Source organism: Cetorhinus maximus, chromosome 9 (assembly GCF_964194155.1).
Source record: "Cetorhinus maximus chromosome 9, sCetMax3.hap1.1, whole genome shotgun sequence".
NCBI classification, from domain to species: Eukaryota; Metazoa; Chordata; class Chondrichthyes; order Lamniformes; family Cetorhinidae; genus Cetorhinus; species Cetorhinus maximus.
Genome location: NC_135887.1, coordinates 22,907,134 through 22,926,453, shown reverse-complemented (window position 1 = coordinate 22,926,453; position 19,320 = coordinate 22,907,134). Strand labels below are relative to the sequence as shown.

General features: G+C 42.4%; 1 protein-coding gene across 6 annotated transcripts in view; it reads left to right on the top strand.

The window, feature by feature from the left end:
- The window catches only part of bcas3 (BCAS3 microtubule associated cell migration factor), a 1,018,944-nt gene that overhangs the window by 122,179 nt on the left and 877,445 nt on the right, over nt 1-19,320 (top strand). For all 6 annotated transcript variants that reach the window (XM_078548265.1, XM_078548260.1, XM_078548263.1 and 3 more), the window contains one exon: nt 1,790-1,871. In XM_078548265.1, coding sequence (XP_078404391.1) covers nt 1,790-1,871 — 82 coding nt within the window. The remainder of the gene's footprint in view (nt 1-1,789; nt 1,872-19,320) is intronic.

Sequence of the window (19,320 nt, the reverse complement as noted above, 5' to 3'; positions counted from 1 at the left end):
GTAGCTACTGAACAGAGGCACAGGGGTCAGCTGATGAATTTTTAACAGAATAAAACATTCATTCAACAAGAAAAGATGACTGTATTATAATTGTCCTTCACCCACAACTATACCTTTACAGATATATACAGATTTGTAAGGCTAACACAAGTTACAAAAGCTATCTTATACTCTAATGTACACAGTCCTTGTAAATCTATAGCACCCTGTGGTCAGACATACCACACTCTGACCCTAAGTGACAAATGCTGCCTCAACCAGCTGCTATGGATCTCTCCTCAAGTCCCCCAAGACGCTTGTCACACCGTGAACCAACCAGTCTCACTGAATTTCATCCTTCACATGAGGGTTCCAATCCCCAGCTTCCAAGACCTCACCTTGGAATCTTCTCCCAAACCGACGCTTTCTCTCAGATGCCTCCCACAAGGGTTCACCTCCAGGGTTTTGAACTCTCCTTCTGATGCTCCTCTTCCCTGGGTCACCATATGCATTCAAGCTATCTTCCATGCACCCTGTCTTACCAGCTCAGCCGTCAACAGTACACGACTGCTTCACATGCCCATAGCAAAGAGTTACAGACCTTCAGTTGTCTCTTTGGACCTTCTTGCCTCTTGCTAGCTGTTCTTTCTTTAAATCTGCTTTCTGCAGCTTTTGTCTCTATCTCTGAAGCTTGAAGCATTTCTCTCTGTCCCTCACTCTTAACTTCACTTAACAAGACCTGTTCCAGGTTCCTGTCTTTCCTTTGACTAGAAGGTCATCTTTGGACTTTATGTTCTTCCACTCCCCAGGATTTGTGGGGTTTTCCTTAGCCTGGGACTTGCTATGTGTACACTTTTAGGCTGTTTCTGCTTCACAGCTGTCTTCAAACCAACTGAACTCAAAAAGCTTCCAAAAAAAACTGCTGTTTTCCTTGTTTATGTGTCTCTGTGGGAGGGACTTGCCTCTCTGGGCCCCTGTTGCTAGGCAACAGTCCAACCCTTCTACCCGTGTATGTTTACTTTCTCTTTAGGGGTCGTAAAACTCCTCATTAGAAATGCAAGCACCTTTCTAAAGTGAAACTAAAACTCCATTTGACCTTTCTTAACACAGATACGGAAATACAAATCAAACTTAAACTTTAAAGCTAAAACTCATTCCTAACGCCCACAAATACCAATATAACTTACTTAAACTATCTCTATTTCCTAACAGGCTTATAGAATAAAGGGGAGAAGTGAGACCATGTAGGGATTTAAACGCATGGTTTGAAACTATTAAATTTGAGGTATTGCAAGTTAGTAGGAACAGGGACAAGGGGCGAGTGGTGTTTGGTGTAGGTTAGGATACAGGTAGCAAAGTTTGGAAAGGCTGAAGTTATGAACGATGCAAGTTTGTCAGGAGAGCATTGGAGTAGTCGAGTTTAATGGTACAGAGGCATTGATGAGGCTTTCAGCAGCAGATAGGTTGAGCTAGGAGCAGAGGTGAGTGGGAAACCTTAGAGAGTTAAAAGTAGATGGTCTTTGTGATGGAGAAGTCAGATGGGGGGATGCCGTTGTTGCAGGATTGAGAAGGAGGCAGAGATTGGGAGACATGAGCCATTTATGGCTTTAAACAAAATGTGGCATGGGTGGAGAGGTAAGAACATGGCACAAGAAAAAGGGAAATAACATAACCGGCTTTGATCTGGGTCATTAGCTGAAATACAAGTGTTGGGTCCTTGTGTTGGTGAAAATATAAAACATTTATTATCTGAGAAGCATGTGTGAATGTTCTTTGGGAAATTTTACTTTGTCATTGTCTTTTTTTACAGATGAGTGGTGAGGCCCAGGAGCTGTACTCTGTCCGTAATGGTCCCATCCGGACAGCCCGAGTCCTGCCTGCACCACAGACAGGTAAATATTGAGCACTGCTTCCAGTTCAATCAAACATTGTTTCATTAGGAGTCTAAAATGTCTCATTTCCAAATCCTTTAAGCAGAACAAATTTCTTTGCAGGGTATACCCACTATATATTGGGCACAGTATATTACTATAGGCATGTTGACAGAGATCCCTTTAGCTGCATTGTTGTAATTGGGAAATAAAAAAGATTATTTTGTGAAAATTATCCATTTGCAGAGCAAACTTTCAAACTTATCATGAGAATTGATCAGTGCTATCACTATGGGGAAAGTGTAGGGGAGTGGTTTAGCTGGATCGCTCTCAAAGAGCTGGGAGAGGCATGGTAGAATGAATGGTCTCATCCTGTGCTGTATGATTCTTATTAGCTTACCTCTGTCAATAGGCTGGAGGAGAATATCACTTAAACCAATACAGTTTGTGTTGTTTAATAGACTTTATGAGAGAAGGGTTTGAGACGTCTGGTGAGAAGGCAGGTTTTAGGACAGATTTATTGAAAAGAAAGGAGTTTGTAGGACTGAATGGCCTTTCCTTGTCCCCAAAAATTCTTATGCAAAATTGGCACATGATTTAGTCAGGATTACGCCCTTGTGGTTTCTTGCAGATTCAGAGCAGCATTTGTTGAATTCAAGTAGTAAGTCACCTGGTGTAATGTCTTGGAATTTCAATGGAAGGCCAAATATAAACATTTTAAAAAAACATTGAAAATCTTGGTTTGAACTTAAATAATGAAAGTAATTTAAATTCCTTTTCCCACTTAGATGAAAAGCAGAAAAGAGGAAATGAATACTTTCCTGTTAACCATTTGCAGCTTTGGCTAATTATGTCCATTTGAAACTGGAATCTTTTGGTCAATGTAAACCTAGATGCTACCTCTTTAATTTCTAATTTAATTTAATTTTTAATGATGGAAACTTGGCCCTTACTGAAGCCTCCCCTACTGACTATATATTCCACAGCCTACCCTGCTCAAACTGGCATGGTAGAGGTGTGGTCCTTATTGCCAAATCTCGCTCTGGTCTGAGCCCCCACTCTGATACCTTTTCCTCCTTTGAGCACCTTGTCCTATCTCTCTAATCTCTCTTTTTAAAATTAAAATTCCTATTACCTATCCCCCACCCAAGCCCGGGTAAAGATTTTCACTGAGATATCCAACAATGTTCAGGCATTCATTACCAAATCTGCATGGACCACAGCTTGGGACAAGAGTAGGCCATTCAGCTCCTTGAGCCTTTTCCGCCATTCATATGATCATGAATGATTTGTATCTTAATTCCATCAATCCACCTTTGTTTTGCAATCCTTAATACTCTAGAACTTTTACTAAACTAATGCCAAGAATGGGCAGGTTGTCTTGTGAGGAAAGGTTGGACAGGCTAGGCTTGTACCTGCTAGTTTGGAAGAGTAAGAGGCGACTTGATTGAAACCTTTAAGATCCTGAGGGGTCTTGACAGGGTGGACGTGGAGAGGATGTTTCCTCTTGTGGGAGAATCTAGAACTAGGGGTCACTGTTTAAAAATAAGGGGCTGCTGATTTAAGACAGAGATGGGGAGAAATTTATTTTCTCAGAGGGTCGTGAGTCTTTGGAATTCTCTTCCTCAAAAGGCAGTGAAAGCAGAGTTTTTGAATATTTTTAAGGCAGAGGTAGATAGATTCTTGATAATCAAGGGGATGGAAGGTTATCGGGGTAGGTGGGAGGTTACAATCAGATCAGTCCTGATTTTATTGAATGGCGGAGCAGGCTCGAGGGGCCAAATGGCCTACTCCTGCTTCTAATTTGTATGTTTGCCTAAAAAAAAAAATTCAATCCTAGTATTGAAATTTTCAATTGACCCCCAGCTTAAGATGCTTTTTGAGGGATAGAGTTATAGGCCAGGATGTTCTGTGCCCATCGGTGTCGGGCGTGTGCGGTGGCGTGAAGGCCAAAAATCGGTTCCATGACATTTTGAAACCAGTTTGCGATCATCCACTCTGCTTGCCGATGGCGGGAACCTCATTGCAATACATCAGCATATCATTATAAGGCCAGCCCGCCGGACTCATCCCCTGCCGCTGCTGGATTGTCCGCTCACATCAATGGAAAAACATGCCGACATGTTTCACAACATCATATATAAGGCTTGCACATAGCGGGCTGCACTTCACTCAGGACTTGAAGGTTTGTTTGCCTACTTTGTTGCGATCAGCATTCGCAGTCATCAGCGCCAGGCTTCAAAGACACCACCACATCACTTTTAGGGGGGCTCACAGCAGATGTCTACCTACCAGATCAGCCATATGTGGGTGGCTTTTCAACGGCTGCAGGGCTAGAGCTTGCTTGGGAAAAGGGGAGAAGTTGCTTCAGGCAAGAGAAGAGCCAGCAGGATGAGAGCTGTGTTGGGGAAGGAGGGTGTGTGTGGGGGCACATGTTGATCTGTGCAAGTGGCCTCAGGATGTTGAAGGCTGAGGACGCAGTCTCCAGAGGAGATGAAGCCAGATGGACATGTGAGGGTATGTGTGTGAGAAAGAGTGATGATGTCCCTTGAGCTGGCAGTGAGTGAGGTATTAGTGAATGTATGATAGAGTTGAGTGTGTGAGTTTAGAGTGATAAGATGGTTGCCAAACCCTGGCTGCACGGATGAGATCATTCATCCTCTATCCACATTGGATAGCTAACCTCTCTTTTGCAACATTGTTGTTATGAGACAGCAGTTTGGTAAAGCTGAGTTATTTAAAAATCCCAGGGGGACGCTTTAAACAACTGCCATAACCTATATTTTTAAGTGGTATGTTTGAGATGCAACTCTAAATTCAGGAACCAGACCACCAGTTCTCGAGAGGTTTTATATTAAACTAAAGGAAACATTTTATTAATTTATAAAAGTTAAATATATACAAATTACTACCATCATAACTTTTAACAAATTCCCAAACTAATCTCCATTAAGGTAACAGCAGCCCATAGACTTAACCAGACACCAGGCAAAGCATTTTCACCTTACATATTCAAAATGAGGTTCCTCTCACTTTGATTCCTGTGGAGACAGTTGTAGGCTTACAGCTACTTTGATCTTACATTGCCTCTGCCCTGCACACACAAAACTGCTATCGGTTATTTCCAGCACATCTCATTGAATGTAAATTCTCATTGTATAGCTTCTTTCAGCTCCACCTCTTCTAACAATAAAACCCCTTTCATAGTACCAATTTTATTAGTAATATAAACATATTGCTTAGTCTCTGCTAGCTAGGCACCAGATTTCACCCCACTTCTTGAATGCTCTAGTCAAAAAATGCAAATGCACTCTACCTCTCTTACAGCTCAAAACTAGTACACATCGAAGTACCCAGACTAGCTGGCTTTAATCCAATTAGACACACTCACAGACTAAGCCTCTATTTTAAAAGAAAAGTATTTTCCAGTAATATTATATACATTAATAACTTCATAACAATTGGCACTGATCACCACTACCACCGTCTACCAAGCCGGAGTGGTAATGTAGCTGCCTCTTCTGCGGCCAGAGAAGGGGCAGAGGACAGCACAACAGGCTTCCACTGCGTCCAAAAGGTGCTTGAGGGCTGCAGTCTTCTTGCCTTTCAGGGCCATGTCTTCTTTGCTGCAATCCTGGTCTGGAAGCAGTGCGCGTGGCGATATTTTAAATGTGGCACCTGTCGTGATGAAGCAGCGAGGTGACGGCATGGCAGGCAAATCGGAGTCTGCCATCAAAACAGCGTGTATCCCCGGAATGCATAATTAATGCGGCAGGTTTGGGACGATACAGCGTGAAAAGCTGCCATTGCTTTGTTTTACCCACCCACTACCACATTTAGTGCAAATCTGGGACGATTCTGCCCATAGATTTCCATTGCTCTTGGTGTGAAGGAGTGCTTTACGATAGTACCCTGAGCAGCCCAGCTCTAATTCTAAGGCTATGCTCCCTTGTTCCAGATTCTCCAACCATCAAACAATATCAGGCCCTGTTCTCCTCTGCCAAAACCGCTCCCCACTCCAGAAGCATCTTGGACTGTTTCTTTTCCCATTACAAAAAAATTGCCTTAAACCCGTTCATTTCTTCTGCCCCCTCAGGCCTCACCTCGAACAATGCGTGCGAGGTTTTCATGGACTTTTTTGTCATTAAGGTTGAGACCATCCATTTGACTTTCTTTATTACATCATACCCTTTCTCTTGCCAAGCTTCCCCTAAGGTTTATAGACATTTACAGCACAGAAGGAGGCCATTCGGCCCATCATGTCTGCACTGGTCAACAAAGATCTGACTACACTAACCCCATTTTCCAGCGCTTGGCCCATAGCCCTGGAGGCTATGGCAACACAAGTCAATATCTAAATACTTCTTAAATGTTACAAGAGTTTCTGACTCAACCACCCTTTCAGGCAGTGAGTTCCAGACACCCACCACCCTCTGGGTGAAAATGTTTTTCCTCAACTCCCCTCTTAGCCTTCTACTTCTTACCTTAAATCTATGCCCCCTGGCTATTGACCCCTCTACTAATGGAAAAAGTGCCTTCCTATCCACCCTATCTATGCCCCTCATAATCTTATACACCTCTATCAGGTCCCCTCTCAACCTTCGCTGTTCCAAGGAAAACAACCCCAGCCTATCCAATAGCTCAGACCCTCCAGCCCAGGCAGCATCCTGGTAAATCTCCTCTGTACCCTCTCCAGTGCAATCACATCCTTCCTATAATGTGGTGACCAGGACTGTACACAGTACTCCAGTTGTGGCCTAACCAGCGCTTTATACAAGTCCAGCATAACCTCCCTGGTTTTGTATTCTATGCCTCGGCTAATAAAGGCAAGTATCCCATATGCCTTCTTAACCCCTTATCTACCTGTCCTGCTACCTTCAGAGCTCTGTGGACCAAGGTCCCTCTGATTTTCAGTACTTTCCAGGGTTCTACCATTCATAGTGTAATCCCTTCCCTTGTTAGTCCTCCCCAAGTGCATTATCTCACACTTTTCCGGGTTGAATTCCATTAGCCACTGCTCTGCCCACCTGGCCAGTCCATAGTTTACGGCTATCCTCCTCACTGTTTACCACCCTATCGATTTTCGTGTCATCTGCGACCTTTTTGATCATACCCCCTACATTTAAGTCCAAATCATTTATGTACACCCCAGCACCGAGCCCTGCGGAACCCCACTGGAAACAGACTCCCAGTCACAGAAACATCCCTCTACCATCACCCTCTGGCTTCCTGCCTCTCAGCCAATTTTAGATCCAGTGTGCCACTTTGCCTTGGATCCCATGGGCACTTAATTTCTTGACCAGTCTGCCATGAGAGACCTTATCAAAAGCCTTGCTAAAGTCTATGTAGACCACATCAAATGCATTACCCTCATCAAAACTCCTGGTTACCTCCTCAAAAAAATCGATCAAATTTGTCAAACACGACCTTCCCTTAACAAATCCCTGCTGACTATCCCTGATTAATTCGTGCCTCTTCAATATTCTGTCCCTCAGAATTCTTTCTAGTAACTTCCCCACCACCGAGGTTAGACTGACAGGCCTGTAATTTCCTGGTTTATCCCTTCCTCCCTTTTTTAATAATGGGACAACGTTAGCAGTCCTCCAGTCCTCTGTCACCTCACCTGTGGCCTGAGTGTACTTGAAAATTACTGCTAGGGCCCCTGATATCTCTTCCCTTGCCTCCCTCAACAGCCTGGGATACATCTCATCCGGGCCTGTGAATTTATCCACTTTTAAAGCCGCTAAACCCGCTCGTACCTCCTCTCTCTCTATGTTAATTTCCTCTAATATTTCACAGTCCTCCACCCTGATGTCTATACCTGCGTCGTCCTTTTCCATTGTGAAGACTGACGCAAAGTATTCATTGAGGATTGTACCCATGTCTTCTGGGTCCACACACACATTACCTCTATGGTCCCTAATTGGCCCTACTCTTTCCCTAGTTATTCACTTGCTCTTTATATATTTAAAAAACGACTTTGGGATTTCCTTTATTCTACCCACCAATGCTTTCTCATGCATTCTCTTTGCTTTCCTAATTTCCTTTTTAAGTTCCCCTTATACTTTTTATACTCCTCTAGGGACTCTGCTGTTTTGAGCCCTCGGTTTCTGCCATCAGCTCCTCTTTTTTTCTTAAACCTAACCTTTATGTCCCGTGACATCCAGGGTTCTCTGGACTTGGTCCCCACCCTTTGTCTTTACGGGAACATATTTGCCCTGTACTCTCGCTATTTCCTCCTTGAATGCCTCCCACTGCTCTGACACAGTTTTACCTGCAAATAGCTGCTCCCAGTCCACTTGGGCCAAATCGTACCTCATCTTAGTAAAATTATTCTTACCACAGTTTAGAACTTTTATTCCCAGCCCAGCCTTATCCTTTTCCATAACTATCCTAAATCTAACTGAGTTATGGTCACTGTCTCCAAAATGCTCCCCTACTAATATGCCTTCCACCTGCCCGGGCTCATTTTCTGCCACCTCCCTTGTTGGGCTTTTTATGTACTGGCTAAAATGTTCCCCTGGATGCAACTGAAGAATTTTGCTCCCTCCCTACCTTGCACACTATAACTATCCCAGTTAACATTTGGGTAGTTAAAATCCCCTACTATTACTGCCCTATTATTCTTACACTTCTCTGAAATTTGATTACATATTTGATCCTCTATCTCTCCCTGACTGTTTGGGGGCCTATAGTGCACACCCAACAGTGTGTTTGCCCCTTTTGTGTTTTTTACTTCTACCCATATGGCCTCATTTGATGATCCTTCCATGATATCGTCCCTCCTCATTGCTATAATTGAGTCCTTGATCAATATTGCGACCCCCCCTCCTCTTCTATCCCCACCTCTATCTCGCCTGAATACCTATAACCAGGAATGCTGAGCTGCCAATCTGCCCTTTTAGCCAAGTCTCGGTCATAGCTATGATATCATACTCCCACGTGCCCATCTGTGCCCTCAGCTCATCTGTCTTATTCCTCAGGCTCCTTGCATTAAGATATATTCCATTTAGCCTTGCTAAACTCACTCCTTTCTTATCTAGCCTATGTTTCCTCTGTCTTCCAGACTCACTTGTGAGCGTTTTAACTTCTAATTCCATCTTAGCTTCTCTCCTCTCTGAACTACCTTTCAGGATCCCATCCCCCTGGCAATTTAGTTGCATCCTGCCCTAGTCCCGAAATTTAATATTTCTCTAGTTTCTCTTCTATATCCTCTCACATCCTCTCCAAGCTCTTTGTATCGATGCAACGTACGTTGTGCTGTCTTGACCTTGTTGCTACGAAACTACAAACCACTTAACTTCCCATCCTGGTATCCATGCTAGCTGAAATAGTAACCCGTTTCCTCAGGTACTGATCTGCTCCCTTTCAGATCTGAAGTCACCACTCCCTTCTTCAAAAAAAACCTAATCTTGATACCTCAATCCTTGCACATGACTGTCCCATCTCAACAACAACAAAACAAAAACTTGAATTTATATAGTAGCTTTAATGTAGTAATATGTCCCAAGATACTTCACAGGAGCGGCACCAAACAAAATTTGACCCCGAGTCACATGTGTTTTAAAAGAGGAGAGAGAGGTGCTGAGGTAAAGGCATTTTGACAGGATGGAGAAATTCCAGAGTTTAGGGCCAATAGTGGATCGATGAAAATCAAGGATGGGCAAAAGGCCAGAATTGGAGGAGTGCAGAGATCCCAGAGGCTTGTAGGGCTAGAGGAGGTTTCAGAGATGAGGAGGGGTGAGGCCATGGAAGTATTTGAAAACAAGGATGTTAAAATTTTAAACTCCCTTCCCTCTCCAAAGTCTGTGAACATGCTGTCGCTTCTACAATTTGAGTCCATCCTTGCTGCAACTCCACGTTTGAATCTCTCCACTCAGGTTTCCACTCGCCACGGTGCTGAAACCTCCCTAATCAAAGTAACAAATAATGTTCTGTGTGACTGAGATCGTGATGTACTATCTCTCCATACCCTTCTCAACCTGTGTGCTGCCTTTGGCATTGTTGACTAGACCATCCAACAACACTTCTCTTTTGTTGTCCAGCTAAGTGGGACTGTCAATCTCCTGCAGTGGTCTCTCTTTTGACACTCTGCAATATTACCTCTGGAGTCATCCAAGGACCTGTCCATGGCCTCCTACTACTGCTCGCCCGCTTACTGTACTTGGCAACATGATCCAAAGACAAGGCATCAGGTTCCACATGTATGCTGACCACACCCAGCTCTTGCCTCAGCACCACCTCTCTCGACCGAACTCTGGCTCTTCCCGACATCCAGTCCTGGATGAACTGCAATTTCCTCCAATTAAACATTGGGAAGACTGATGCCATCGTTTCGGTCCCTTTTACAAACTCTGATCCTTCGCCACTAATTCCATCCACCTCTCTGCCCACTACGTTAGGGTGAACCAGACTGTTTTTAGCCTCTGTGTTTTATTTGATCCTGAGCTGAGCTATTGTCTACAGTTCTGGGCACTACATGATAGGAAGGATGTGAACAAGTTGGAGAGAGTGCGGAACAGGTTTGCAAGAATGGTTCCAGGGATGAGAAACTTCAGTTCCGAAGATAGATTGGAGAAGCTGGGACTGTTCTCCTTGGAGAGGAGAAGGCTAAGCGGAGATTTGATAGAGAGATGATGGTCGAGGCGTGTTTTTGTGACTGGATGCCTGTGTCCAGTGGGGTTCCACAGGGATTGGTGTTGGGTCCCTTGCTGTTTGTGGTATATATAAATGATTTAGACTTGAATGTAGGAGGGTTGATCAGTAAGTTCGCGGATGACACGAAAATTGGTGGGGTGGTAAATAGTGAGGAGGATAGCCTTAGATTACAGGAGGATATAGACGGGCTGCTCAGATAGGCTGATAGTGACAAATGGAATTTAATCCAGATAAATGTGAGGTGATGCACTTGGGCATGACAAACAAGGCATGGGAATACACAATGAATGGTAGGACCCTGGGAAGTACCGAGGATCAGAGGGACCTTGGTGTGCATGTCCACCAGTCCCTTAAGGTAGCGGGACAGGTAGATAGGGCAGTTAAGGAGACATATGGGGTACTTGCCTTTATTAGCCAAGGCATAGAATATAAGAGCAGGGAGGTTATGCTGAAACTGTATAAAACGCTGGTTAGGCCACAGCTAGAGTATTGTGTGCAGTTCTGGAATCCGCATGATAGGAAGGATGTGATTGCACTAGAGAAAATGCAGAGTAGATTTACCAGGATGTTGCCTGGGCTGGAGAGTTTTAGTTATGAGGAGAGATTGGATAGACGGGGGTTATTTTCCTTGGAGCAGAGGAGATTGAGGGGGGGTCATGATTGAGGTGTATAAAATTATGAGGGGCATAGATAGAGTAGACAAGAAGGAACTTTTCCCCTTGGTGGAGGGATCAATAACCAGGGGGCATAGGTTTAAGGTAAGGGGCAGGGGGTTTAGAGGGGATGTGAGGAAGAATTTTTTCACCCAGAAGGTGGTGGGAATCTGGAACTCACTGCCTGAAAGGGTGGTAGAGGCAGAAACCCTCATAACATTTAAGAAGTATTTGGATGTGCACTTGCTATGCCATGACATACAAGGCTATGGGCCTGGTGCTGGAAAATGGGATTAGAATAGTTAGGTACTTGTTTGACCGGCGCAGACTCAATGGCCGAAGGATCTTTTTCTGTGCTGTAGACCTCTATAGGTCTATAGGAACATCTATGAGATGTTCAAAATCATGACGGGGCTGGACAGAGTAGATAGGGAGAAGCTATTCCTGCTCGTAAAAGGATCAAGAATGTGAAGGTACTGATTTAAAGTGATTTGCAAAAGAAGCAAATGTGACATGAGAAAAAACTTCTTCACACAACGAGTGGTTTCGGCCTGGTATGCACTGCCTGGAAGTGTGTGGAGGGTGGTTGAATCGAGGCATTCGAGAGGGCATTAGATGATTTTTTGAACAAAAACAATGTGCAGGGGTACGGGGAAAAGTCCGGGCAATGGCACTAGGTCATAATGCTCATTTGGAGAGCTGGCGCAGACACGATGGGCCAAATGGCCTCCTTCTGTGCTGTTAAAATTTTGTGATTCTGAATTCTGTGATTCTGAACTGAGCTTCCGACTCCATATCCTTATTATCACAAAGCCCATCTTTGCCCCAGCCTTGGCTTATTTGCTGCCAAGATCTTCACTCATGCTTTTGTTTCTTCCAAAGTTGACATTTTTAAAATTCATTCATGGGATGTGGGCTTCGCTGGCTGGGCTAGCACTTATTGCCCATCCCTAGTTGCCCCTGAGAAGGTGAATCTAACTAATCCGGTTTCTCTTGACTAGCCTCCTGTTTGCCATCCTCCATGAATGTGAGCTCATTCAGAACTCTAACATTTATATCCTAATCTGTTTTGTCGTATTCATCAGTCACCCTTGTGCTTCCAGCCCATCAGTGCCACATGTTAAGCTTTTCATCCACACATTCAAACCCTTACGTGGCCTCAAACCTCCCTATCTCTGTAAACGCCTCTAGCCATACAACCCTGTGGGAACTCTGCTTTCTTCCACCTCTGGCCTCTTATGCATCCCCTACATCCTTCTCTTCCCTCACTGGTGGCTATATCTTCAGCCTTCTAGGCCCTAAGCTCTAGAACACCCTCCCTAAACCTCTCCACCTGTCACTCCTTTAAGATGCTCCTTAAAATCTACGTTTTTGGCCAAGCTTTCAGCTGTCTGTCCTAATAACTGCTTTCTTGGCTTGGTGTTAACTTTTCTCTGATTATGATCCTGTGAAGTGCCTTGTGACATTTTTTTCTGTTGTTGCTTATTCTGTAAATGGAGTACGGCAGCAAAATAATAGCGTTAAGTGGAAGAGCAAATTATTCACAAAAATGGTCAGCCTGATACCCCTTGTTTAGTGTTTTGAAGTTTTTTTGTAACTATATTCTAACTAATCCCCTACCTTCTATAAAGTGAAGTATTTGACTCTTATTGTGTGTTTTCTCCTAATCCTCCACCCAGCCAATGTTTTGACACATGACTCCATAGGCACCTTGTATTACATTGCCCAAGAGGCCATTCTTCCTGTAAGAGTGGTCAGGCTATTGATTCATGGAGATCAACACAGCTGTGTCCCGTTCCTTCCTCATCCTGTGTCCTCACACATTGATATCCCTTCAGGAGTCTTTGCAGGGAGTCTTGGTGATCTTTCTCTTCTGTAGTTCAGAGTTGCTGAAACCAGTTATAAAGCCTTTGCTGGCATGGTTAGTTAAGTGGGCATGGACCAGGAATCAAATGTTAGAGCTTGTGGTCTGCATTATTCTGTTCTTATTAACTGACCTCTGTTGTTATCATTCTGGCCAAAGACCCACTGTTACAAATTTTGGGTCTTGCTATAGTTAATAGCTTAAGGGCAGTCAAGTCACTCCCATTAGCAGAGAGAGCATCCTGCATACAAGGGGTGCTATTCTACCCAGTATTGAGCAGTATTGTAATCCAGGGATATAACAATAGTATCCCTCAAGTTCGGAACTGGCTTACTCATGTGCCCTCATGTACCAGTTCAATCTTTTTGAAGACAGACTAAGAAATCTCTTGGTCTGGCCAGGTCAGATACGAATTGTTCAGCTGCTTCATTTCACAGCATGCACGTACAGAACATCAGTTATGATCAGACTCTCTTCATTGGAACAGTACAACTTGTCTTTGTGTAATAATACAAAGTAATTGATGTGGTATGTTGTCCTGCATCTCAGTAGGTCATCTTGCTTGACTTAAGCAAAATAATTTCTAACTGCTCCCCTGCGTTCTCTTTCTGAGCCTGGCAATAGCTGTCCTTGCAGCTTTTAGTTTAAAAGAACCTCCCCGACTGTCTCTGTCTCCGTTCTGTTATTGTATATCTCCATGTGTTCACAACCTAAAAGGATGACATACACCAGATTGCTCCCACTGATGCCTGAGACCCAGGATCTCTGAACACAATGGGTGTAAGGTGTTTATCAGTTACTGTGACAGGCTTAACAAATGATTGCAGTCTTTGGGAACATAATTTCAAATTTAACTCATAAGCATGCTAACCATCTTTATCTCAGTGCCTTTCTAGTTAATAAACGTGTTAATACATTTGCCTTAAAACCTGATATTTAAATGTAAGCCTTTTTTTCTTCATACTTTCTATGGAAGAATGGTCAACAAAAATCTGAAATGTGACTCCTTCCATTTAAAAACTGTCTCCACATCTTGCCTCTGGTTCTTATGCCAGTTACCTTAAATTTGATTATGGAAACAGAAAATGCTGGGAATACTCAGTGGGTCTGACAGCATGTCTGGAGAGAGAAACGGAGTTAACATTTCAGGTTGCTGACATTAAATTGTGTCCTTCTGGTTACCGACCCAAATAGCACTGGCAACAGTTTCTCCTTATTTACCTTATCAATATCCTCCAGCATTTTGAATACCTCTATCATTTCTCCTCTTAGCCTTCCTTACTCTAAGGAGAAAAATATTCTGTATCAGTCCTTAATATGTGCAACCATGTAGGGAGATGGTGGCACAGTGGTAATGTCACTGTAGTAGTAATCCAGAGGCCCAGGCTAATGATGTGGGGACATGGGTTCAAATCCCACCACGGCAGCTTGTAGAATTTAAATTCAATGAATAAATCTGTAACATAAAGCTAGTTTCACTAATGGTGATCATGACAACTATCATTGATTGTTGTAAAGACCCATTTGGGAAGGAAATCTGCCAACCTTACCTTGTTTGGCCGACATGTGACTCCAGATCAACAGCAGTGTGGTTGACTCTTAACTGCTTTCTACAATCGCCTAGCAAGGGCAATTAGGGATCAGCAACAAATGCTGGCTTTGCCAGCGAAACCCACATCTGGAATCAACAAGAGAAAACTGCAGTGAAAACTCATTGATAAGACAAGCTTTCAGGGCATGGGTTCAGTGTCAATTTACATTTATATAGCACCTTTCAAGTAAACATCTTCAGGCATGTTATGATGGGGTGGGGTAAGGGTAGGATTCCCAGCTCTGGTTGAACATATTCCTGGAGGTTTCATTACATGACCTTCAATCACTCCAACCCACATTCCTGCCATGAGTTACCATACACACTGATCCTTATGGCACACCGCTTTCCCTCAGTCAACCAGAAAGAAAACTTACTCTTTATTATCCCATTGATTCTTGACTGTCAGTCAAACATTCATTTTTTCCATCTCCAATAGTTTTATAACTAATAAATGAACATATTCAAAGAAAATGGGAAGAAAACAATTTAAAAAAAAATATTTTTCTCCTAGAATACTCATAGCAGTGTCTGGAAATTAATTTTACATTCCCGGACACTCCAGAACAATACACTTGGGGCTGGACGATGGATGACCAGAAGGAAATAGGAGAGAAATGATGGGAGATGACTAGAGGCATCCATGATTTTGTGTTTTGCCTTTGATAAAGTGGGAAAGAGATAGCAAGGCAAAGAGGTTTATGGAGAGAATTACCGAGTGTAGCTGCTGTATGGTTTGGGGTGGCAGAGTGGGGAGAGGATTGGAGAGTAAGGTATGAAAGGCTATGCTGAGATTTAGGGCTGAAGGTGTCGGGTGGAGTAGGATTCTGCTTCAGTAAAATTGTTTTGACTTGATCTTTGTTTTGGTACTTGGAAATCAATGTACCCATTAGAAACTTGCCAAATTCAAGCTTTGCTGAAGACAAAGAAATAAATGCTTAGTCCTGTTGGCAAGTATTGGAAGAATAAGAAATAATTTGCTGTTCATTAGAACAATTTACTTGCTTCTCCCCCACTCCTTTGTGTATTGATTTTTGTGGAGTCCTTCAGTTTTTTGGAATTGAACAGGGTTTAAACTCCCTCTTTTTCTATTGTGTCCACATGGCTTTTAGCTGCTCTTTTAATTACACTGCAGCTGCATGGACTCTTTATCTATCTCACTTCCAGTAAAATTCTAAGCATATGTTCAAAAGCTGGGTGGCGACTCTGTTTATTTTCAACTGGCCCTGATCTGAACTTCAACAGATTTTCTGAGAGAGTAAAGTGTACAACAACAGCATTGAGACTAGCTGGACGCAGATAAAAGCTGAATGCTTCCACAGAGAATGAGTTGTAGATATATAACACTAGGGCTGAAAGATTCCAAGCTGAAATGAATAACTTGTGAAATGAATTATAACAGAGAATCTGATTGCAGTAAATATAGCACAAACAGTGTTTTACTGTGTCTGACTGTCAAAGAGGGATTGTTTGATGTGGGAGTTGAGGGTGGGTGGATTTGGCTCAATCTTAATATAGGTGACAGTAATGATAAGAAATTTCTTTCCAAGTGTGAAGCTAGTAATTCAAATAGCTAGCACTTAACCCTTTGCTTTCAAGAAACCTGTTTACTTCCAAAATTAGGTACTGACAAAATTGTTTATTTAATCCTCTTTGCTCTATTTTGGCAAGACAGTTATAAATGAGGAAAAGTATTTGGTCCGTATTAGTTCAGCCATTCAAAATTAGTCTGTACTCTCTCCATTTGGTGTTTTTTAAATTCAGGATTTTCATCTATATTACTTAAAGTCCATTTGCATTGTTGATCACTGTGAAGAAATTCCTTATCAGTATTAAAGTTACCTTTTATCAGCTCTGAATCAGTATTGCCTTTGTCCTACTCCCTTGTACCTTGGTATCCAGAATTGGCTCAGTGTTTTTTGCAAGCCGTTGTAGCCAATGCCATATCTCTGGTAAAATGTATTATTTGCATTTGAGAAGTTTGGGAAGCATCCTGTCACTGGGCCTCTCTTTATGCTGTTCCTGTGCCATTTGTAAGTCAGGAAACTGTGTTACAGATTTGTTGGAATCTGGTTTGCTTAGTGTCAGATTGGCTAACTTGGCAAACATTCTACCCCCTTGGGTCAGAAAGTTGTGGGTTAGAGCCCCAGTCCAGGATTTCATAGAATATATCCAGTTCCCTTTTGAAAGCTAGTATTGAATCTGCTTCCACTGCCCTTTCGGACAACGCATTCCAGATCATCATAACTCACTCCTTAAACAAATTCTCCTCAACTACCTTCTGATCCTTTTGCCAATTATCTTAAATCTGTGTTTTCTGGTTACTGACACACCCACCAGTGGAAGTAGTTTCTCCTTATTTACACTCTCAAAACCTCATATACTTTTGAACAGGTCTATTAAATCTTCCCTTAACCTTCTCTAAGGAAAACAAACCCACTTTCTCCAGTCGCACCACATAACTGAAATCCCTCCTAGTATCATTCTACTAAATCTTCACTATATCCCCTCCTCGCTAAAATATAGTGCCAAGAATTTGTCACAAAACCCCAGCTGAGGCTCAACAATTGATTTATAAAAGTTGAACATAGCTTCCTTGCTTTTGTACCCTATGCTTCTTTATCGATTCGCCCATAATATCATCCCTGTGCTCTCTGACCTACATTGGCTCATGGTAAGCAATGCTTCGATTTTAAAATTCTCATTCTTGTTTCAATTCCCTCCATAGCCTCAGCTCTCCCAATATCTGTAATCTCTTCCAGCCCCACAAATATCAAATATCTGTGCTCCTCCAAATCTAGCCTCTTGAGCAGACTCAGTTTTAATTTTCCACCATTTGCGGCTGTGCCTTCAGTGGCCAAATCCCTAAGCTCCGGAATTCCCTCCCTCAACCTCTTTGCCTCTTCCTCCCTTTCCTTGTTTAAGATACTCCTTAAAACCTACCTCTTTGACCAAGCTTTTGGTCATTTGACCTAATCACTCCTTATTTGATTCAGTGTCAAAATTTGTTTGATGACACTCCTATGAAGCATCTTGAGACATTTTACGATGCTAAGGGCACTATATATATACAATTTGTTGTTGTTATCTATTTCAGGATCCCATATGTTGTTTTAAAAGCTTTATTAACCTGTCCTGCCACCTTCATAGATTTGGATACATGAAGCCCAGTTTTTTTTTGGCTCCTGTACTCCCTTTAAAATTCTATCATTTAGCTTATACTGTCTTGAGCACATAATCAGGTTATCACACCAGTACAGTTTTGAGGGAATACTGCATTGTTAGGAATGCCATCTTTCAATTAAAACATTAAACAGCTGTTCATTGTTCTATCGGTTCAGGTAAGCATGAAAGATCCCATGCCATTATTTAAAGAAGAACAGGAAGTTTTCTCAGTGTGCTACCCAGGATTCCTTTCTCAAAAATAGATTAACCAATCATTTAATGTAATAAGGTGCTTTCTTAATTAAAGGAAGCGTGTTGACATTCACAGTTCCTCACATAATAAATTCCAGTTTTAGGTTAAATTAAAGCAAAGTACTGCAGATGCTGGAAATTTGAAATAAAAACAAAGTGCTGGAAAAACTCAGCAGGACTGGCAGCATCTGTGGAAAGAAAAAGAGTTAATGTTTTGAGTCCAATATGACTTCTTCAGGAGTCATATTTATGTTGAAAACTTAAGTTCCTCTCTCCACAGATGCTGCCAGACCTGCTGAATTTTTCCAGCACTTTCTGTTTTTATTCCAGTTTTGGTTGTATTGCCAGGGTAATGCCATTATGATGCCCATTTTGATCCATTCTTATGAAACAACTTTACCCAAATAGGAAACTCCATTCGCCTTCCAGGGTTATTGTGTGTAATAAACTGTGCTGCATGTGTGCACAATTAAGTTCTGGTGGGGTGCACAGAGAGAGAGAGAGAGGGAATATAAGCAAGTCCATCTGTGGTCCACAAACATTCTCCCATTACAACAAAGTTGCAGTTTCCTCGATTAATGAGTTCCTTAAATGTAGTGGAATGTTCAGATAGGAGATGGAAATACAATTTTTGGAGCAATTCATAACATTTTTTTAGTGCTTGAGGCTGTGCAAAGAAAATGTAACATGCAAGTAAATATCAAGTGTGAAATCAAGTCGATCAAAGTTTGTGTGTGTCACATCCTATTGAAACAGATGGAAGGAGGCACCAAACAGAAGACGCTGGAGGTCCAGACTTGGACCCTGGTCTGCTGTTTGTTCCCTGTTGGATGTTTTACATTGATTTAATCCAAATAGTTTTCTTTTTGAAGTTTCAATGGTACACAAAGCCAGCCAAAGTTTCTCAGAGAATCTTTTCAGTGCCTTTTAATTGAATTCTACGTTAAACACAGGAATTGACACAAATGCATAATTTGCTGTCCGTAATGCAGAATAAAAATCTGGGATTTATTTAAGGTTTTCCCAGATGTTTCTAACCTAAAAACAAAAAAAAAAGATTCCAATCGGATCAGCCTCATGCAGTCTTTCAACACACTCCCTCATATTTAGATCTCTTCCCTCCTTGATGACATACTCGCTGAGATGTAGGAGGGAATCTTATGGAAAAAAAAGTGAACCCATCCTGCATTAATACTAAATGCCGCAGTAGGATTCTATAGAAAAGCATAAACATTCCTACTTCTCACTCAGGTCACGTGTAGAAAAAATAGCCACCTTTTATAAAAA